The sequence below is a fragment of the Telmatherina bonti genome (assembly GCF_933228915.1).
Source record: "Telmatherina bonti genome assembly, chromosome: 1".
Lineage (NCBI taxonomy): Eukaryota > Metazoa > Chordata > Actinopteri > Atheriniformes > Telmatherinidae > Telmatherina > Telmatherina bonti.
The window spans coordinates 43,809,304-43,830,170 of record NC_136619.1 but is presented as its reverse complement, the minus strand read 5'-3'; the positions used below and the strand labels follow the sequence as shown (position 1 = coordinate 43,830,170).

At 49.8% G+C, this 20,867-nt stretch overlaps 1 protein-coding gene across 3 annotated transcripts in view; it reads left to right on the top strand.

Annotated features, from left to right (window-relative positions):
* Nucleotides 1-12,974: 12,974 nt before the first annotated feature.
* The window catches only part of plekhg4 (pleckstrin homology domain containing, family G (with RhoGef domain) member 4), a 124,756-nt gene continuing 116,863 nt past the window's right edge, over nt 12,975-20,867 (top strand). For all 3 annotated transcript variants that reach the window (XM_079241790.1, XM_079241791.1, XM_079241789.1), the window contains exon 1: nt 12,975-13,066. In XM_079241790.1, coding sequence (XP_079097916.1) covers nt 13,064-13,066 — 3 coding nt within the window. In that variant the 5' untranslated portion in view covers nt 12,975-13,063. The remainder of the gene's footprint in view (nt 13,067-20,867) is intronic.

The window sequence follows — 20,867 nt, the reverse complement described above, 5'->3', positions numbered from 1 at the left end:
GGGAATGATGTGGGAGTGATACTGGGAATGATGTGGGAGTGATACTGGGAATGATGTGGGAGTGATACTGGGAGTGATACTGGGCATGATGAGGGAGTGATACTGGGAGTGATACTGGGAATGATGAGGGAGTGATACTGGGAATGATGTGGGAGTGATACTGGGAATGATGAGGGAGTGATACTGGGAATGATACTGGGCATGATGTGGGAGTGATACCGGGAATGATGAGGGAGTGATACTGGGAATGATGTGGGAGTGATACTGGGAATGATACTGGGCATGATGTGGGAGTGATACTGGGAATGATACTGGGCATGATGAGGGAGTGATACTGGGCATGATGAGGGAGTGATACTGGGAATGATGTGGGAGTGATACTGGGAATTATGCAGGAGTGATACTGGGACTGATGTGGGAGTGATACTGGGAATGATGTGGGAGTGATACTGGGAATGATGTGGGAGTGATACTGGGAATGATGTGGGAGTGATACTGGGAATGATGTGGGAGTGATACTGGGCATGATGTGGGAGTGATACTGGGAATGATGTGGGAGTGATACTGGGAATGATGAGGGAGTGATACTGGGCATGATGTGGGAATGATACTGGGCATGATGAGGGAGTGATACTGGGAATGATGTGGGAGTGATACTGGGAGTGATACTGGGAATGATGAGGGAGTGATACTGGGAATGATGTGGGAGTGATACTGGGAATGATGAGGGAGTGATACTGGGAGTGATACTGGGAATGATGTGGGAGTGATACTGGGAATGATGAGGGAGTGATACTGGGAATGATGTGGGAGTGATACTGGGCATGATGTGGGAGTGATACTGGGAATGATACTGGGCATGATGTGGGAGTGATACTGGGAATGATGTGGGAGTGATACTGGGAATGATACTGGGCATGATGTGGGAGTGATACTGAGAATGATACTGGGCATGATGTGGGAGTGATACTGGGAATGATGTGGGAGTGATACTGGGAATGATACTGGGCATGATGTGGGAGTGATACTGTGAATGATAATGAGAATGATGTGGGAGTGATACTGGGAATGATGAGGGAGTGATACTGGGAATGATGTGGGAGTGATACTGGGAAAGATACTGGGCATGATGTGGGAGTGATACTGGGAATGATGTGGGAGTGATACTGGGCATGATGTGGGAGTGATACTGGGAATGATGTGGGAGTGATACTGGGCATGATGTGGGAGTGATACTGGGAAAGATACTGGGCATGATGTGGGAGTGATACTGGGAATGATGTGGGAGTGATACTGGGCATGATGTGGGAGTGATACTGGGAATGATGTGGGAGTGATACTGGGAATGATGTGGGAGTGATACTGGGAATGATACTGGGCATGATGTGGGAGTGATACTGGGCATGATGTGGGAGTGATACTGGGAATGATGTGGGAGTGATACTGGGAATGATGAGGGAGTGATACTGGGAATGATGTGGGAGTGATACTGGGAATGATGAGGGAGTGATACTGGGCATGATGTGGGAATGATACTGGGAATGATGAGGGAGTGATACTGGGAATGATGTGGGAGTGATACTGGGAGTGATACTGGGAATGATGAGGGAGTGATACTGGGAATGATGTGGGAGTGATACTGGGAATGATGAGGGAGTGATACTCGGAGTGATACTGGGAATGATGTGGGAGTGATACTGGGAATGATGAGGGAGTGATACTGGGAATGATGTGGGAGTGATACTGGGCATGATGTGGGAGTGATACTGGGAATGATACTGGGCATGATGTGGGAGTGATACTGGGAATGATGTGGGAGTGATACTGGGAATGATACTGGGCATGATGTGGGAGTGATACTGAGAATGATACTGGGCATGATGTGGGAGTGATACTGGGAATGATGTGGGAGTGATACTGGGAATGATACTGGGCATGATGTGGGAGTGATACTGTGAATGATAATGAGAATGATGTGGGAGTGATACTGGGAATGATGAGGGAGTGATACTGGGAATGATGTGGGAGTGATACTGGGAAAGATACTGGGCATGATGTGGGAGTGATACTGGGAATGATGTGGGAGTGATACTGGGCATGATGTGGGAGTGATACTGGGAATGATGTGGGAGTGATACTGGGCATGATGTGGGAGTGATACTGGGAAAGATACTGGGCATGATGTGGGAGTGATACTGGGAATGATGTGGGAGTGATACTGGGCATGATGTGGGAGTGATACTGGGAATGATGTGGGAGTGATACTGGGAATGATGTGGGAGTGATACTGGGAATGATACTGGGCATGATGTGGGAGTGATACTGGGCATGATGTGGGAGTGATACTGGGCATGATGTGGGAGTGATACTGGGAATGATACTGGGCATGATGTGGGAGTGATACTGGGAATGATGTGGGAGTGATACTGGGAATGATGTGGGAGTGATACTGGGAATGATGTGGGAGTGATACTGGGAATGATGTGGGAGTGATACTGGGAATGATACTGGGCATGATGTGGGAGTGATACTGGGAATGATGTGGGAGTGATACTGGGCATGATGTGGGAGTGATACTGGGAATGATGTGGGAGTGATACTGGGAATGATGTGGGAGTGATACTGGGAATGATGTGGGAGTGATACTGGGCATGATGTGGGAGTGATACTGGGCATGATGTGGGAGTGATACTGGGAATGATGTGGGAGTGATACTGGGAATGATGTGGGAGTGATACTGGGCATGATGTGGGAGTGATACTGGGAATGATGTGGGAGTGATACTGGGAATGATACTGGGCATGATGTGGGAGTGATACTGGGAATGATACTGGGCATGATGTGGGAGTGATACTCCTGTGCAGAGAGCAGTGGGAATACACACATCAGGAAGAATATTCCAGGTGTGAAACGGTGAAGTGTCACATTGTTCCACAGCGACCAGCGTAAAGTCTGTTTTTCATTGTCTGCACCTGTCAGCCATCACCCTCTCGTTGCCCACCACCTCCACCAGGTCTGGAAGGCATCCCAGGACAGGCTGTCCTCTCTCCCTGCCGGGGAGGCACCAGCAGATTATCCATAGAAGATGGCCGATGCCTCCTCAGCAGGGTCCCAGTTCTTTCTTGCTTCAGTTTTTCCAGACTGAAATCCCGGCTCTCCTGATCCACCTGAAGGAACAGTTTAGTTATGAACCCTGATTCTAGGGAGGGGGGGTCGCTCTGCTAGATCTCACTAAACAGACGTGTTGAAAAGAACATGTGAAATATAGACATGCTGGTTGCTGGACTGTGTGCGTGGTTCTTCAGTTCTATTTAAAGCCTAAAGAATGTCCTGTGAAGCTCCGCCAGAAGCTCCAGGGGTCTCTGCAGCTGTCAGACCTGGATGGGTGGGGGGGCGGAGCCTCTGAGCTGCCAGGCAGACCCAGATGGGTGGGGGGCGGAGCCTCTGAGCTGCCAGGCAGACCCAGAAGGGTGGGGGGCGGAGCCTCTGAGCTGCCAGGCAGACCCAGATCAGTGGGCGGAGCATCTGAGCTGCCAGGCAGACCCAGATCAGGGGGCGGAGCCTCTGAGCTGCCAGGCAGACCCAGATCAGGGGGCGGAGCCTCTGAGCTGCCAGGCAGACCCAGATCAGGGGGCGGAGCCTCTGAGCTGCCAGGCAGACCCAGATCAGGGGGCGGAGCCTCTGAGCTGCATGCTGCTGCTGTCTGACTCTCTGTCTGTTGCAGATCAGCAGCGTTGTCATCCGGTTACTGGGATCCAGCTTGGATTACTCGTCCTTCCAGCTGCAGCCAAGCGAGGTGAGTCTGTTCTGTCTGTCCTGTCTGCTGCTGCGCTGGTCCATCCAGCCTTAAACTTATTTACAGCGTGTTTACTGCCCATAGAAACATCCTGTAAACCTTCTGCAGTAGTCTTGCACATGACCTCCCACCAGTAAACCTGTCTGGAATGTCAGGGAGCGTGTGGAGGTATGTCCTGACAGGTAGACGTGTTCATGAGTGTGGAGGGTTGTCATGATGCAAACGTTTCCAACTTGATAACCACACCAAGGATGTTGCTCGAAAAACACATTTTTAATAAATCAAAGTCAGAACAGTACACGAACATCACAACTTGCAGGATAAAAAAACATAAATAAATATAAGAAAAGACATGAACAGAGTGGAATTAGTAGAATATTCATGTTCTTCTCAAACGGCCCACTGAGAGTAAAACATACAAACCTAAAAGAAACTTCAGCCTTCGTTTTTTTTTTTTTTTTGTTTGTTTTTTTGTCTTGTCCAGCATTTAAGCAAGCAGACTGATGTTCTGGATGCTGTGTTCTGCTGAGCAAATTTATTTTGCCAAGGGGAACTTTTGTAGATGTAATGATCCCCTTGTATTTCTTGATTCTTATTTTATTTTTCAATTTGTTTTGGATAATAGCTTGTATTAGAGTTTATGCTGCTGGACCTGACCGGAAAGGACAGGAAAGGGGCAGAAAGAGAACATAAAAAAACAAAAAAAAACAAAAGAAAGAGATCAATGCATACATGTATATGCACATACATACCCACCTACATATATATGTATATACACTCGCACATACATTATATATATACATATATACATACATACATACATATACACATACATACACATGCATACACACGCATGTACACATACATGCATACATAAAGATAGATATACATACATACATATACACATACATACACACACATATATATATATATATATATATATATATATATACATATATACACATATACATACTCACATACATACCCATACATATATACATACACATACACACACATACACATACATATACATACATACACATACACTCACACATATGCATACATATATACATATCCATACACATACATACATACGCATACACATACACATAAGTACACACACATACCCACCCACACACATAAATATATACACCCACACAAGCCAACTCTAACTTCAGCCTTTGTTAACCAGTACACTACGTAACACGTACCGGTACGTGTTAGCATCGTGTTTAGCCTCGTGGCTTGGATCCATGTTAGCGAACAGGCTAGTGGCGCTACGTGATGCTGCTTCTCAGGAAATCAATGAAGAAGAAATTCTAGCGATGTACTGAAGCTCATCCGCTGTAACCTTCAGGGGAAACTCTCAGAGCCCAGAGGAGACACACTTGTACTGCTTGTCACCGCACACGCTCAGTAGTGTCGTCATCTTTCTCCAGACGCAGGCCGGTTACATCACTTCCTGTTATGTGTTGCCTCTACTGCGTTTATCAGAGTAAATATTGATCGACTCTCCACCTCAGTCAGCGACACATGGTCGTGGCCTCGGTGAAACTGCGTTTCTTTGATCTTTTCTCCGTGTTTGTCGTCGTAAACATGAAATAACGCCGAGCTGCTCATTTACATTCACATTACTATTCATGAGCTGCTTTGCATCGACCATTTATGGCTAAATGTGGGCGTGTCGGACTGAACAGGAGTGTTTATGGTTCTCATGCCAGCAAAGATCCAGTTTTTCCTCCCGGGGTCAGAGGTCAGTTGCAGGACCGGACGGAACCAAGGTGTTGAATGTGTTACAGAAGTGTGAAGCATCAAGCCCACGTCCACAGAGGTGGATGTGGGTTCCTCCAGACCCCACACAGATGTCTGTGGGGGACAGGAAGGTGGAGAATTAGATGTCATGTGACTGGTCCGAGTTGAAACCTGAGGCAGTTCTGTTCCACAACTCCAGATACGGACCGTGATTGGATCAGGAGGAAAAGCCCAAAATGCTGCTTTGCTTTTATATTTTGTTATGATTGATGAATGAGATAAATAGATAATTCAAGGTTATTTCTTGTCATTTATTTGTTCATACTTTTTTTTTTTTTTTTGTCTTGTCCAGCATTTAAGCAGCAGACTAATGTTCTGCTGAGCAAATTTATTTTGCCAAGGGGAACTTTTATAGATGTAATGATCCCCTTGTATTTCTTGATTCTTATTCTATTTTTCTATTTGCTTTGGATAATAGCTGGTATTACAGAGTTTATGCTGCTGGACCTGACCGGAAAGGACAGGAAAGGGGCAGAAAGAGAACAGAAAAGAGAACATAAAAAACAAAAGAAAGAGATCAGTGCATACATGTATATGCACATACATACCCACCTACATATACATGTATATACACTCGCACATACATTATATATATACATATATACATACATACAAACATACATACATACATATACACACACACACACACATATATATATATATATATATATATATATATATATATATATATATATATATATATATATATATATATATATATATACATACATACATATGTACACACACATACCCACCCACACAAGCCAACTCTAGATTCATGGTCCCTGTGGAGAACAAAACCACTGACAATCATGAGGACCAGAAACTAGCAAGTTAAATCAGAAAGACAGAAAGAGAGCTACCTGCTGTTAGTGAATAAACTTGCTGGATGACTCAGTGACTGTGACACATGCAGAACATTCATGCAGAACATTTAGAGTGGAACGTGTTCAGAGAAGAGTGATCATGCCAATGTGACCCCGCCCGCCTACAGCTAGAGGAAGGCCAGGAGAACCCAGAGACCCGGGTAACCGACAGTCACCCCCAGGCACAGACCCCAACCCCCCCACTCCGGAGCCAGCCATGCATCTGCCCAGGAGGTGGCGAAGGAGGTGCCCAACCAGAGTCCCCCGCAGTCAGGGGGAACAGGCCCCAGCAGGTCCAGGCCGGCAAGGGCCGATCCCGCCGGGCACCGGCCTCCCAGGGCAGACAGAGCGCGGGCCCCAGGGCCCCAAGAGCCCGAGAGCAGCCCCCCGCCCCCACAGGCAGAGGGTACAGCCCACACCGACGGAGGACCAGGATCCCCAGACCGCCACCTAGCGGCACCCCAGTGCACCAGCTGCGCTCCCCGGGTACAGGACACCACCCCCCCACCACCAAACCACACACACATAAACATGCATACCCTCCCTCCCCCAACACGCACTCCCCTCTCAGCCCCCATCCACACACCCCTCCGCAATCCACACACATCTCCCATCACATACACACCCCCACCCCACCTCTACTCACTCACCCATACCAAGTCACACAAACCCCAACCCACCCCTCCACCCCCCCCCGCCCCCACACACGCTCACACCCCGCCACCCCATCCCTCTACTTCCACCCAACCGCACATGCCCCACCAAACACCCCTCCACCACCCACAGCCCCCCCTTCAAACTTCACCCTCACTCACACATCCCATTCCGCATATACCCCCCCCCCCCCCCCCCCACACACACACACACACCCTCACTCCTCCAACACAGGCACACCCCATTACATACAACCCACCCACCAACATACCCCTCCACACACATCTACTCATCCGCACACATCCCTATCCCCTCACCCCCCTACCCACCTATATCCCCAACCCTAATCCCCCCCCCAGCCATCCCACCATCCATCTGTAACCCCATACACCCACTCCCACACATCCTCACCTCACCCTTCCATCATGTCCCATGTGAAATGTCCCAGAGGGGGCAGAGGACAGGATGGCCCCGATCAGGGCCCCCATAATTACCGCCCACCACTCCACAGATGCAGCTGACCCAGCACCCCCCCAGGGCCGGCGACAACCCCCCTACAGCCAGGCCAGCCTAGACTCAGGTCTAATGGATGGCACTCTCCCCCCCCCCCCCAGTAAAGCCCCGAGAATAGGGGCATGAGAGGACCCTATCGCCCCTGCCTCCCCCCCCCCCCATTATGACTGATTGTGAAGTGTGTATTAGTTGCAATTAAAACTGAGGGAAGTGCCACGCGGTGTTGGGAGAGGGACCACCTAAGCAGCCCCGCCCACCATACACCGCACGCCCCCCCCCCCCACTAATCATGTGAGTTGTCAGTGTTTTGGTGTTTTGATGTCTAAGTGTAATGAAAACTGGGAGGTGGGCCGAGGCTGGGTGCAGCGATCAAGACCACCTTGATGGCCTTTCTCACCACCCAGCGCCACGTGCACACCTCCCAATACCCTGCCTGTGTGTGGTGGGGGGCGGGGAGGAAGAGGGGTCGAGGGATTTAAGTCTGGAGGAAAGTGAGCTTTAACCCGTAACCAGAGCCTTCGGCGAATCTAACCAGAGAGTCATCACCGACCCAAGAGGGACCAACTCACCACATGCAGAAGGGGGGCATGAGGACAAAGAAGAGGAGGGGCGGCAGAAGGTCCACCGCCCCCTCACTCACAGAGGACACCCCCACCTGGGGACATGAAGTCCCCCCTTGTCCACACATCGGCACGTTCACGCACATCCGCCACTGTCTCAGCACACACACCTACACCCACACACACACACACACTTCCCGACACATACAGGTCCGCCCAGCCACACATTCAGCCCACCCTCAAAACCATCCTCCTGACCCCCCCGTCACATCCAAATCTCCCCCACCCCCATCCATCACATCTACACTTATCCACCAACCCACCACACACATGCACCACCCACGCCCCCCCCCCCCCCCCCCCGCCCTCCCCACACACAGACAACACGCCCCCCCCCACACACACACACCCGTATACATGCAGCACCGCCACTCCCCACATACACGCATCACCCCACACACACGGCACAACCCCCCCCAAACAGACACCGCAACACCCCCCCCCCCCACACACACACACACCCACGTACACCTGTATACATGCACCACCGCCACTCCCCCCCACACACGCATCATCACACTTCCCTACCCACACCCACTCCCCAAGTCCCAGGGTCGCAACCAGGCACCAGAGCATGTACCTGCCGACCGCCGCAGCGGCAGGTCCAGATCAGACCCCCCACCCCCAAGAGACAGGGGGTGGGGGGTCGTTCATACTTATTTAATTTATGTAATTCTGGAGCAAATTAAAACATTAGAGTTTGCATCTGACCACATCTCATGGGTCTCATTACGCCATACGTTTACTCAATAATTCCATTTTTCCCCAACGTCACATCATTGGTGTTTGAAAAAACAGCTAATCTGATGTCCTGGTTAGTTCTTGTTGAGAACAGTGTGTTGTCATGGTAACCATATCATGGCATCCACATGTACCTAATCTGACCGAAAACCCCAAAATGCCAGAACGCCCTAATAATTGCATGATGTGTGTGTTAAACACGTTTTCAACATGTCATCAAGTCTTTTATTCCCAAAAGAAGAATATATGACATAAGTAAACTGACATGTTCAATCATCTGATGTAGCAACACATCTGTAATTATCAGCCGTTAGCGTAATTAAAATCTAATTCCAGGGTGGTGGTTAGCTTTATTATCAGTCGTTCGCGTGAATAAAAACTAGTTCCAGGAAGGTGGTTAACTTCGCTATCAGCCATTACCGTGAATAAAAACGAATTCCAGGAAGGTTGTTAGCTTAGTTGTCAGCCATTAGCATGAATAAAAACTAGTTCCAGGGTGGTTGTTAACTTCATTATCAGCCATTAGCATGAATAAAAACTAGTTCCAGGGTGGTGGTTATCTTCGTTAACAGCCATTAATGTAAATAATCACTAATTCCAGGGTGGTGGTTAATTTTGTTATCAGTCGTTAACTTGAATAAATACTACTTCCAGGGTGATGGTTAGCTTTGTTATCAGCCATTAGCCTGAATAAAAACTAGTTCCAGGGTGGTGGTTAGCTTAGTTTTCAGCCGTTAGCGTGAATAAAAACTAGTTCCAGGGTAGTGGTTAGCTTCGTTATCAGCCATTAGGATGAATAAGAACTAGTTCCAGGAAGGTGGTTAGCTTAGTTATCAGCCATAAGTGTGAATAAATACTAGTTCCAGGGTAATGGTTAGCTTCGTTATTAGCCATTAGCTTGGATAAAAACTAGTTCCAGGAAGGTGGTTAGCTTAGTTATCAGCCGTTACTGTGAATAAAAACTAGTTCCAGGGTGGTGGTTAGCTTCGTTGTCAGCTGTTAGCGTGAATAAAGATGTATAGATTTTGTGCGGTGCAGGTGAAACTCGCTCCTCTCCATTTGAGAGACTCTAAAATGTTCCTTTTATACCAGGTCATATTTCCAACCTGCTCTCAGTTAAACCAGTTATGTTACTGGTTTGTTTACATTTTTATCTGACATAAAGGAGAATTACAGATTTCAACATAAATCTTGTTGTTTACGACGTTTTTATTGGTTGTTAAATGTGGATCACTTCCTGGGAGTCTGTCCTCTCTGCCTATGAGAGCACAGCCATTCATGTTGCCGTGGTTACGTCTGTCGTTGTCTCAGCCAGTCTCACCATGATGTCTGATCTGCAGAAAGAGCTAAAGCGGGTCTAGACTGGAACAGAACTGAACCCTGTTCTGCATCCCATCTTCTCCCATCTGCATCCCAGTGCTCCCATTAACCCCGTCTTTGGCTCGTTGAGACGTTGCCAGTTCATTCCCCTCTCCGGGCCCCTCAACCAAGTTTTCCTCTGCAGCTCCTGAATACCGGCACAATGCCCAGACTGGTGCTGCTGGTCACCCTGTCCCAGTTCAGTCCCAGTTCAGTCCCAGTATGTCAGACCACTTCAGTGTCACATGACTGGTCTCTGCCCCGCCATCACACACTGGTTTCCAGTCCATTCAGAGATCATCGTGGTGTTTTGGCGAGTGCGAGGATGGGACGACCCAGCAGCCCGGGAGCAAGCCTCCCGTTAACCTAACATGTTGGAATGAACACGTGACAGCGTTCACCTGGAACGTGTTGCCGCCTCCGATACGAAGGCAGCCGTTCCTCTCAGTTTTGCTGGGAATGTTGGGATAATTGATAATGGAGCAGAAATGATCTTCATCAGACTGATCAACGTAATCAGAGGATGACATTGTGTTTGCGTGTCGGACGTCATGATGGTGAAATCACTCCAAACCAGAGCTGGAAAAATGTTGGAGCATCACAATTCCATCTGATTAGTTTGCTAATGACATTTCCGCCACGGAGCATCTCGAGCAGCAGCAGCCAGTTTGTCATGTGATCAGAGTGACAAAGGAACAACGTTCCCAGAATCAAGTTCATGTCCCAGATTAGCTTCCGCAACCAAAATATCCCGTCAGGCGGAGCTCCGACTGCACGTCAGTAATCTAAATATAACGGATTCAGTGTGGATGGCCTCGTGATCCATGTGGCTCCGTGTTCTGGGATCTTCATAATCAAATGATCCTAATGTGGATTCTGCTCAGAGCGATCCTGGAACAGTCATGTGATTCCAGTCATGTCTGCAACCGGAAAACGTAGCGGAATGTCGTTTGTGATGAAAAGTTTCCATGAATGTGCTGGAATTCTGAGGCTCTTCTGTCAGGAGATTCCAAAGGGTTGAAATCTCATCAAAGGATGAGATTTCACATTTTTCACTGATAGAATGGAAAAAATGTGGAATGTTCTGGGAAAATGCTGGAATTCTGAGGCTCTTTGAGATTTTTTATCAGGATAATCTGGCTAAAAGATGAGATTCCAGGAAGTTCTTTTCCATGTCTGTTGGATTTCTGACAATTTTTTTTATCAACGAAATAGTGAAATGTGAAGAAACGGAAAGCTCATTTCTGTTCCTGAAGGTTTGGAGCTGGAATTCTCTGTCTGGACCATAGACTGTATAAAGAGATAGGCGGAGCCTCCGTGACGTCACCCGTAGGTTTCTGAAGAGCTGAACTGAAGCTCGGTGGGCGGTTCCTACCATCACTATCTTGGCAGCATCATGCGTATCGTCTCGCCTGGAAAATAGAAATATGGGCAAAGAGGTGGAGCTGAGAGGGGGGCTGTGAGCGTCATGGCTGATGATTGACATTGAGCGAACTCCGAGCTTTCTATAGCTAAGAGCTAACTGAGCTAACCCGGAGATAACAGGAGCTAACCAGTAAGCGGGCTAAAGCTAAGTCACGTTGTTAACCGACTAAAAACCGCGGTTGTTCTACGTTCTTCTGACTTGAAGCAGGAGATCGGGTACCTGTCAATCAAAAGGACACGCCCCTAAATATGCCGAACTTCGAGATTAAATTACTTTTAAACGGACGACTTAAAAAAAATTCACTCCCCCCACAGCTGTCATGAAGGTAAACCTGACCTATTAAACCTAACATGGATTTTTGTACCAGGCTGTAAACATGTTTATTTCTGCTGTAAACATGTTTATTCCTATTGTAAACATGTTTATTCCTGCTGTAAACATGTTTATTTCTGCTGTAAACATGTTTATTCCTCTTGTAAACATGTTTATTTCTGCAGTAAACATGTTTATTCCTGCTGTAAACATGTTTATTTCTGCTGTAAACATGTTTATTCCTCTTGTAAACATGTTTATTTCTGCTGTAAACATGTGTATTCCTGCTGTAAACATGTTTATTCCTCTTGTAAACATGTTTATTTCTGCTGTAAACATGTGTATTCCTGCTGTAAACATGTTTATTTCTGCTGTAAACATGTGTATTCCTGCTGTAAACATGTTTATTCCTGCTGTGAACGTGTTTATTCCTGCTGTAAACATGTTTATTTCTGCTGTAAACATGTTTATTCCTGCTGTAAACGTGTTTATTTCTGCTATGAAGTTGGTCTTTTTAACATGGGAGTCTATGGGGATTTGCTGTGTTTTGCAGCCCCTAGTGGATAAAGGGGGAACTGCAGTTTTATGCATCGGCTTTACTTTTAACCGCTGGAGGTTGCCGCTTGGTCTGGACCTGGAAAAGTAGCAAACGTTTTGGAATGTTGTCGGTGTAAAAAACCCAGGAATCCTGGAGAGATGAAGGTCAGACTGCCAGCAGAGTGCAGCAGAGAGGCGATGCTGAGGATGAGGAGGGAATCGGACCAAAGAGTGGCTGCTGGTAGGCGGGGCTCTGAATGTGGGCGGAACTGAGTGTGGGCGGGGCTATGGTGGGCGGGGTTAAATCTGTGCGCTGCTCAGTGTGATTGAGTCAGATCTGAGCGGACGAGAGACACTCACTCAGCACAGAGAGAGAGAAGATGGATTATAAAACTGGATTATTAAACTTCTGACACGTGGAAACAGCATGGTGAGACGCACACGCATGATGGTAACTCCTAACGTGTCTGTGTGTGTGTGTGTGTGTGTGTGTGTGTGTGTGTGTGTGTGTGTGTGTGTGTGTGTGCGTGTGTGTGCGTGCGTGTGTGTGTGCAGTCAGGTTGGTTACTGGGGGAAGCAGGGTGTCGGGTTTCCATCCAGGTGAAATCAGGTTTTTCCTTCAGAGTTAAACCGGAACTGCAGGTGGGTCAGAACCGACCTGGTGACTGAACACACGCACACACACGCACAAACACACACCGCGTGTTTTAAACCTGTTCATGGGATCCATGTCCACGGAGACATGGACTCTGGCAGGTTGCCCTCAGCCGGACGACGATGAGGTCCTGGTCGGGTTCTGGACCAGAAGCTTCTGGGTGTCTCCATGTTGGCATGTAGATCCAGAATTTCCTGTGACCCGGGAAACTGGATCAGAACCGGCTGATGTCCCTGTAGCCATCGAACTTTGTTGTTTTTGTTGTTGTTTACATCAGAGTCCAGCTTTGTTTTCAGGATGTTTGCAGATGTGTAACAGACAAGGTTACCTGACCTTGGTACCAGGACCGGTACCTGGACCAGGACCTGCATCAGGACCGGCACCTGGACTAGGACTCGGTACCAGGACCTGCATCAGGACCAGTACCTGGACCAGGACCTGCATCAGAACCGGTGCCGGGACCAGGACCTGCATCAGAACCGGTGCCGGGACCAGGACCTGCATCAGGACCGGCACCTGGACTAGGACTCGGTACCAGGACCTGCATCAGGACCAGTACCTGCATCAGGACCGGTACCTGGACCAGGACCTGCATCAGGACCAGGACCAGTAACAGGACCAGGACCAGGACCAGGACCAGTAACAGGACCAGGACCAGTAACAGGACTAGTAACAGGACCAGGACCAGTAACAGGACCAGTAACAGAACCAGGACCAGTAACAGGACCAGTAACAGGACTAGTAACAGGACCAGGACGAGTAACAGGACTAGTAACAGGACCAGGACCAGTAACAGGACCAGGATGAGTAACAGGACCAGGACCAGTAACAGGACCAGTAACAGGACCAGTAACAGGACTAGTAACAGGACCAGGACGAGTAACAGGACAAGTAACAGGACCAGGACCAGTAACAGGACCAGTAACAGGACAAGTAACAGGACCAGTAACAGGACCAGGACGAGTAACAGGACCAGGACCAGTAACAGGACTAGTAACAGGACCAGGACCAGTAACAGGACTAGTAACAGGACCAGGACCAGTAACAGGACCAGGACGAGTAACAGGACCAGGACCAGTAACAGGACCAGGACCAGTAACAGGACCAGGACCAGTAACAGGACTAGTAACAGGACCAGGACCAGTAACAGGACTAGTAACAGGACCAGGACGAGTAACAGGACCAGGACCAGTAACAGGACTAGTAACAGGACCAGGACGAGTAACAGGACCAGGACCAGTAACAGGACGAGTAACAGGACCAGGACCAGTAACAGGACCAGGACGAGTAACAGGACCAGGACCAGTAACAGGACCAGTAACAGGACCAGGACCAGTAACAGGACCAGTAACAGGACCAGGACCAGTAACAGGACCAGTAACAGGACTAGTAACAGGACCAGGACCAGTAACAGGACGAGTAACAGGACCAGGACCAGTAACAGGACTAGTAACAGGACCAGGACGAGTAACAGGACCAGGACCAGTAACAGGACCAGGACCAGTAACAGGACCAGGACCAGTAACAGGACGAGTAACAGGACCAGGACCAGTAACAGGACTAGTAACAGGACGAGTAACAGGACCAGGACCAGTAACAGGACGAGTAACAGGACCAGGACCAGTAACAGGACGAGTAACAGGACCAGGACCAGTAACAGGACCAGGACCAGTAACAGGACGAGTAACAGGACCAGGACCAGTAACAGGACCAGGACCAGTAACAGGACCAGTAACAGGACTAGGACCAGTAACAGGACGAGTAACAGGACCAGGACCAGTAACAGGACCAGGACCAGTAACAGGACCAGGACCAGTAACAGGACGAGTAACAGGACCAGGACCAGTAACAGGACGAGTAACAGGACCAGGACCAGTAACAGGACGAGTAACAGGACCAGGACCAGTAACAGGACGAGTAACAGGACCAGGACCAGTAACAGGACCAGGACCAGTAACAGGACGAGTAACAGGACCAGGACCAGTAACAGGACCAGGACCAGGATCTTTGCTATCTCTACGTCCAGCTGTCTGCTGCAGACATGTTGGTCTGGATCATGTTTAACACGCTGACAGACTCTGAGACTCTTCATCACATAGTCTTCCTCCTGAAACATGAACCCCCCCCCCAGGTTCTAAAACAGGATCCCCGTCCCCCCGTCCCACCCCCCCCAGGTTCTAAAACAGGATCCCCGTCCCCCCGTCCCACCCCCCCCAGGTTCTAAAACAGGATCCCCGTTCCCCCCTCCCCCGTCTGAATGTAAGGCTGTAACCCCCCCCCCCCCCCCCCCCCCCCACCTGCTGAATCTCCTACGTGTTTCTGTTTCCACTTTTCCGTCTGGAGTTTGACACGTTTGTCTCTTTACATGTGTGTTTAGTCACGTCTTCACGTTTAAACGTGTCCTTCTACATGTGTTGCTTTACATGTTTACGTCTTAGTTTCTGTAAGGTTCCGGTCCTGATCCGGCTGGTTCTGTAAGGTTCCGGTCCTGATCCGGATGGTTCTGTAAGGTTCGGGTCCTGTTCCGGCTGGTTCTGTAAAGTTCCGGTCCTGATCCGGCTGGTTCTGTAAGGTTCGGGTCCTGATCCGGCTGGTTCTGTAAAGTTCCGGTCCTGATCCGGCTGGTTCTGTAAGGTTCCGGTCCTGATCCGGATGGTTCTGTAAGGTTCGGGTCCTGATCCGGCTGGTTCTGTAAAGTTCCGGTCCTGATCCGGCTGGTTCTGTAAGGTTCCGGTCCTGATCCGGATGGTTCTGTAAGGTTCGGGTCCTGATCCGGCTGGTTCTGTAAAGTTCCGGTCCTGATCCGGCTGGTTCTGTAAGGTTCGGGTCCTGATCCGGCTGGTTCTGTAAGGTTCCGGTCCTGATCCGGCTGGTTCTGTAAGGTTCGGGTCCTGATCCGGCTGGTTCTGTAAAGTTCCGGTCCTGATCCGGCTGGTTCTGTAAAGTTCCGGTCCTGATCCGGCTGGTTCTGTAAGGTTCGGGTCCTGATCCGGATGGTTCTGTAAGGTTCGGGTCCTGATCCGGATGGTTCTGTAAGGTTCCGGTCCTGATCCGGCTGGTTCTGTAAAGTTCCGGTCCTGATCCGGCTGGTTCTGTAAGGTTCGGGTCCTGATCCGGCTGGTTCTGTAAAGTTCCGGTCCTGATCCGGATGGTTCTGTAAGGTTCGGGTCCTGATCCGGCTGGTTCTGTAAGGTTCGGGTCCTGATCCGGCTGGTTCTGTAAAGTTCCGGTCCTGATCCGGCTGGTTCTGTAAGGTTCGGGTCCTGATCCGGCTGGTTCTGTAAGGTTCGGGTCCTGATCCGGATGGTTCTGTAAAGTTCCGGTCCTGATCCGGCTCGTTCTGTAAAGTTCGGGTCCTGATCCGGCTGGTTCTGTAAGGTTCCGGTCCTGATCCGGCTGGTTCTGTAAAGTTCCGGTCCTGATCCGGCTGGTTCTGTAAAGTTCCGGTCCTGATCCGGCTGGTTCTGTAAGGTTCGGGTCCTGATCCGACTGGTTCTGTAAGGTTCCGGTCCTGATCCGGCTGGTTCTGTAAGGTTCCGGTCCTGATCCGGCTGGTTCTGTAAAGTTCCGGTCCTGATCCGGCTGGTTCTGTAAGGTTCGGGTCCTGATCCGACTGGTTCTGTAAGGTTCCGGTCCTGATCCAGCTGGTTCTGTAAGGTTCCGGTCCTGATCCGGATGGTTCTGTAAGGTTCGGGTCCTGATCCGGCTGGTTTTGTAAAGTTCGGGTCCTGATCCGACTGGTTCTGTAAGGTTCGGGTCCTGATCCGGCTGGTTCTGTAAGGTTCGGGTCCTGATCCAGCTGGTTCTGTAAGGTTCGGGTCCTGATCCGGATGGTTCTGTAAGGTTCGGGTCCTGATCCGGCTGGTTCTGTAAGGTTCGGGTCCTGATCCGACTGGTTCTGTAAGGTTCCGGTCCTGATCCGGCTGGTTCTGTAAGGTTCGGGTCCTGATCCGGCTGGTTCTGTAAAGTTCCGGTCCTGATCCGGCTGGTTCTGTAAGGTTCGGGTCCTGATCCGGCTGGTTCTGTAAGGTTCGGGTCCTGATCCAGCTGGTTCTGTAAGGTTCGGGTCCTGATCCGGATGGTTCTGTAAGGTTCGGGTCCTGATCCGGATGGTTCTGTAAGGTTCGGGTCCTGATCCGGCTGGTTCTGTAAAGTTCCGGTCCTGATCCGGCTGGTTCTGTAAGGTTCGGGTCCTGATCCGGCTGGTTCTGTAAGGTTCGGGTCCTGATCCAGCTGGTTCTGTAAGGTTCCGGTCCTGATCCGGATGGTTCTGTAAGGTTCGGGTCCTGATCCGGCTGGTTTTGTAAAGTTCGGGTCCTGATCCGACTGGTTCTGAACCTGTGAGGCTTCTTGCCATTGTGACGTTTCCGCCGTGCGATCAGAATGAATCCCGTTGACGTGGTCAGGAACACATGATGTCCACATCAGGCGACATGGAGCCATGCGGGTCCAGCACGACGTTCGTCGCCCATTCTGTCTGTCTGGTAGATGAGATGTGCCCAGTCTTCTTCTTTAGCATCATGGATGAATAAAAGCTGCTTCCATCACAAAGCAGAGCCGTCCTGAACATAACAAACCTGTCAATCATTGTGTTCCGTTTTTCACGTCGGTGATTGGCTCGAAGGTAACGGGACGAAAAGCTGAGGTGTTACCATGGTTACGACTAATGGTGGCCGGCGTTAGCACTACGGTGGTTTGAACTTTAAAGCTCCTCTCCTTCCGCCTGTTTATCTGCAGCTTCCAGAAGCATGAAGGTATCCCCCCGTGGCCCCCTGATGCCTTTCTGAGTGGTCTGACCTCGGCCCAGGGGTCCCGCCGGGACCATTACCCCCCCGACCCACACACAGGTCTCAGTGGAGTGGCCTTGAAGTCTTTGTGTTCTCCAGCTCTGCACAGCTGGGATCTGCATTAAGCATCTTCAGAGGCGTCTCTGCAGGGCAAAAACCTCAAATCCGGTCTGCATAGTGTCAGGGTCACGGCTTCAGAACCGGCCTTTGGTCTCTGGTCTCTGGATTCTGGTCTCTGGTCTCTGGATTCTGGTCTCTAGTCTCAGGTTTCTGGTCTCTGGTCTCTGGTCTCAGGTTTCTGGTCTCTGGTCTCTGGTCTCAGATTTCCGGTCTCTGGTCTCTGGTCTTAGGTTTCTGGTCTCTGGTGTCAGGTTTCTGGTCTCTGGTCTCAGGTTTCTGGTATCTGGTGTCAGGTTTCTGGTCTCTGGTCTCTAGTCTCTGGTCTCTGGTCTCAGGTTTCTGGTCTCTGGTCTCTGGTCTCAGATTTCCGGTCTCTGGTCTCTGGTCTTAGGTTTCTGGTCTCTGGTGTCAGGTTTGTGGTCTCTGGTCTCAGGTTTCTGGTCTCTGGTGTCTGGTCTCAGATTTCCGGTCTCTTGTCTCTCGTCTCAGGTTTCTGTTCTCACCTTTCTGGTCTCTGGTGTCAGGTTTCTGGTCTCTGGTGTCAGGTTTCTGGTCTCACCTTTCTGGTCTCTGGTGTCAGGTTTCTGGTCTCTGGTCTCTAGTCTCTGGTCTCAGGTTTCTGGTCTCTGGTGTCTGGTCTCTAGTCTCTGGTCTCAGGTTTCTGGTCTCAAGTCTCAGGTCTCCGGTCTCTGGTCTCTGGATTCTGGTCTCTGGATTCTGGTCTCAGGTTTCTGGTCTCTGGTCTCTAGTCTCTGGTCTCTGGTCTCTGGTCTCTGTTCTCAGGTTTCTGGTATCTGGTGTCAGGTTTCTGGTCTCTGGTCTCTAGTCTCTGGTCTCTGGTCTCTGGTCTTAGGTTTCTGGTCTCTGGTCTCAGGTTTCTGTTATCTGGTGTCAGGTTTCTGGTCTCTGGTCTCTAGTCTCTGGTCTCTGGTCTTAGGTTTCTGGTTTCTGGTCTCTGGTCTCAGGTTTCTGTTATCTGGTGTCAGGTTTCTGGTCTCTGGTCTCTAGTCTCTGGATTCTGGTCTCTGGATTCTGGTCTCTGGTCTCTGGATTCTGGTCTCTAGTCTCAGGTCTCCGGTCTCTGGTCTCTGGATTCTGGTCTCTGGTCTCTGGATTCTGGTCTCTAGTCTCAAGTTTCTGGTCTCTAGTCTCAGGTCTCTGGTCTCAGGTTTCTGCTCTCTGGTCTCAGGTTTCTGGTCTCTGGTCTCTAGTCTCAGGTCTCTGGATTCTGGTCTCTTGTCTCTGGATTCTGGTCTTTGGTCTCTGGATTCTGGTCTCTAGTCTCAGGTTTCTGTTCTCTAGTCTCTGGTCTCTGGGTTCTGGTCTCTAGTCTCGTCTCTGGATTCTGGTCTCCAGTCTCAGGTTTCTGGTCCTGCTGTCCACCACCGGGTCCGTACCTGTACATCAGGTAGTGTGTGTACCTGGGTGAGTGTGTGTACCTGTACATCAGGTAGTGTGTGTACCTGGGTGAGTGTGTGTACCTGTACATCAGGTAGTGTGTGTACCTGGGTGAGTGTGTGTACCTGTACATCAGGTAGTGTGTGTACCTGGGTGAGTGTGTGTACCTGGGTGAGTGTGTGTACCTGTACATCAGGTAGTGTGTGTATCTGGGTGAGTGTGTGTACCTGTACATCAGGTAGTGTGTGTACCTATCAGGTAGTGTGTGTACCTGGGTGAGTGTGTGTACCTATCAGGTAGTGTGTGTACCTGGGTGAGTGTGTGTACCTGTACATCAGGTAGTGTGTGTACCTGGGTGAGTGTGTGTACCTGGGTGAGTGTGTGTACCTGTACATCAGGTAGTGTGTGTACCTGGGTGAGTGTGTGTACCTGTACATCAGGTAGTGTGTGTACCTGGGTGAGTGTGTGTACCTGGGTGAGTGTGTGTACCTGTACATCAGGTAGTGTGTGTATCTGGGTGAGTGTGTGTACCTGTACATCAGGTAGTGTGTGTACCTGGGTGAGTGTGTGTACCTGTACATCAGGTAGTGTGTGTACCTGGGTGAGTGTGTGTACCTGTACATCAGGTAGTGTGTGTACCTGGGTGAGTGTGTGTACCTGTACATCAGGTAGTGTGTGTACCTGTACATCAGGTAGTGTGTGTACCTGGGTGAGTGTGTGTACCTGGGTGAGTGTGTGTACCTGTACATCAGGTAGTGTGTGTACCTGGGTGAGTGTGTGTACCTGTACATCAGGTAGTGTGTGTACCTGGGTGAGTGTGTGTACCTGTACATCAGGTAGTGTGTGTACCTGGGTGAGTGTGTGTATCTGGGTGAGTGTGTGTACCTGGGTGAGTGTGTGTACCTGGGTGAGTGTGTGTACCTGTACATCAGGTAGTGTGTGTACCTGGGTGAGTGTGTGTACCTGTACGTCAGGCAGTGTGTGTACCTGGGTGAGTGTGTGTACCTGTACATCAGGTAGTGTGTGTACCTGGGTGAGTGTGAGTACCTGTACATCAGGTAGTGTGTGTACCTGGGTGAGTGTGTGTACCTGTACGTCAGGTAGTGTGTGTACCTGGGTGAGTGTGTGTACCTGTACATCAGGTAGTGTGTGTACCTGGGTGAGTGTGAGTACCTGTACATCAGGTAGTGTGTGTACCTGGGTGAGTGTGTGTACCTGTACGTCAGGTAGTGTGTGTACCTGGGTGAGTGTGTGTACCTGTACATCAGGTA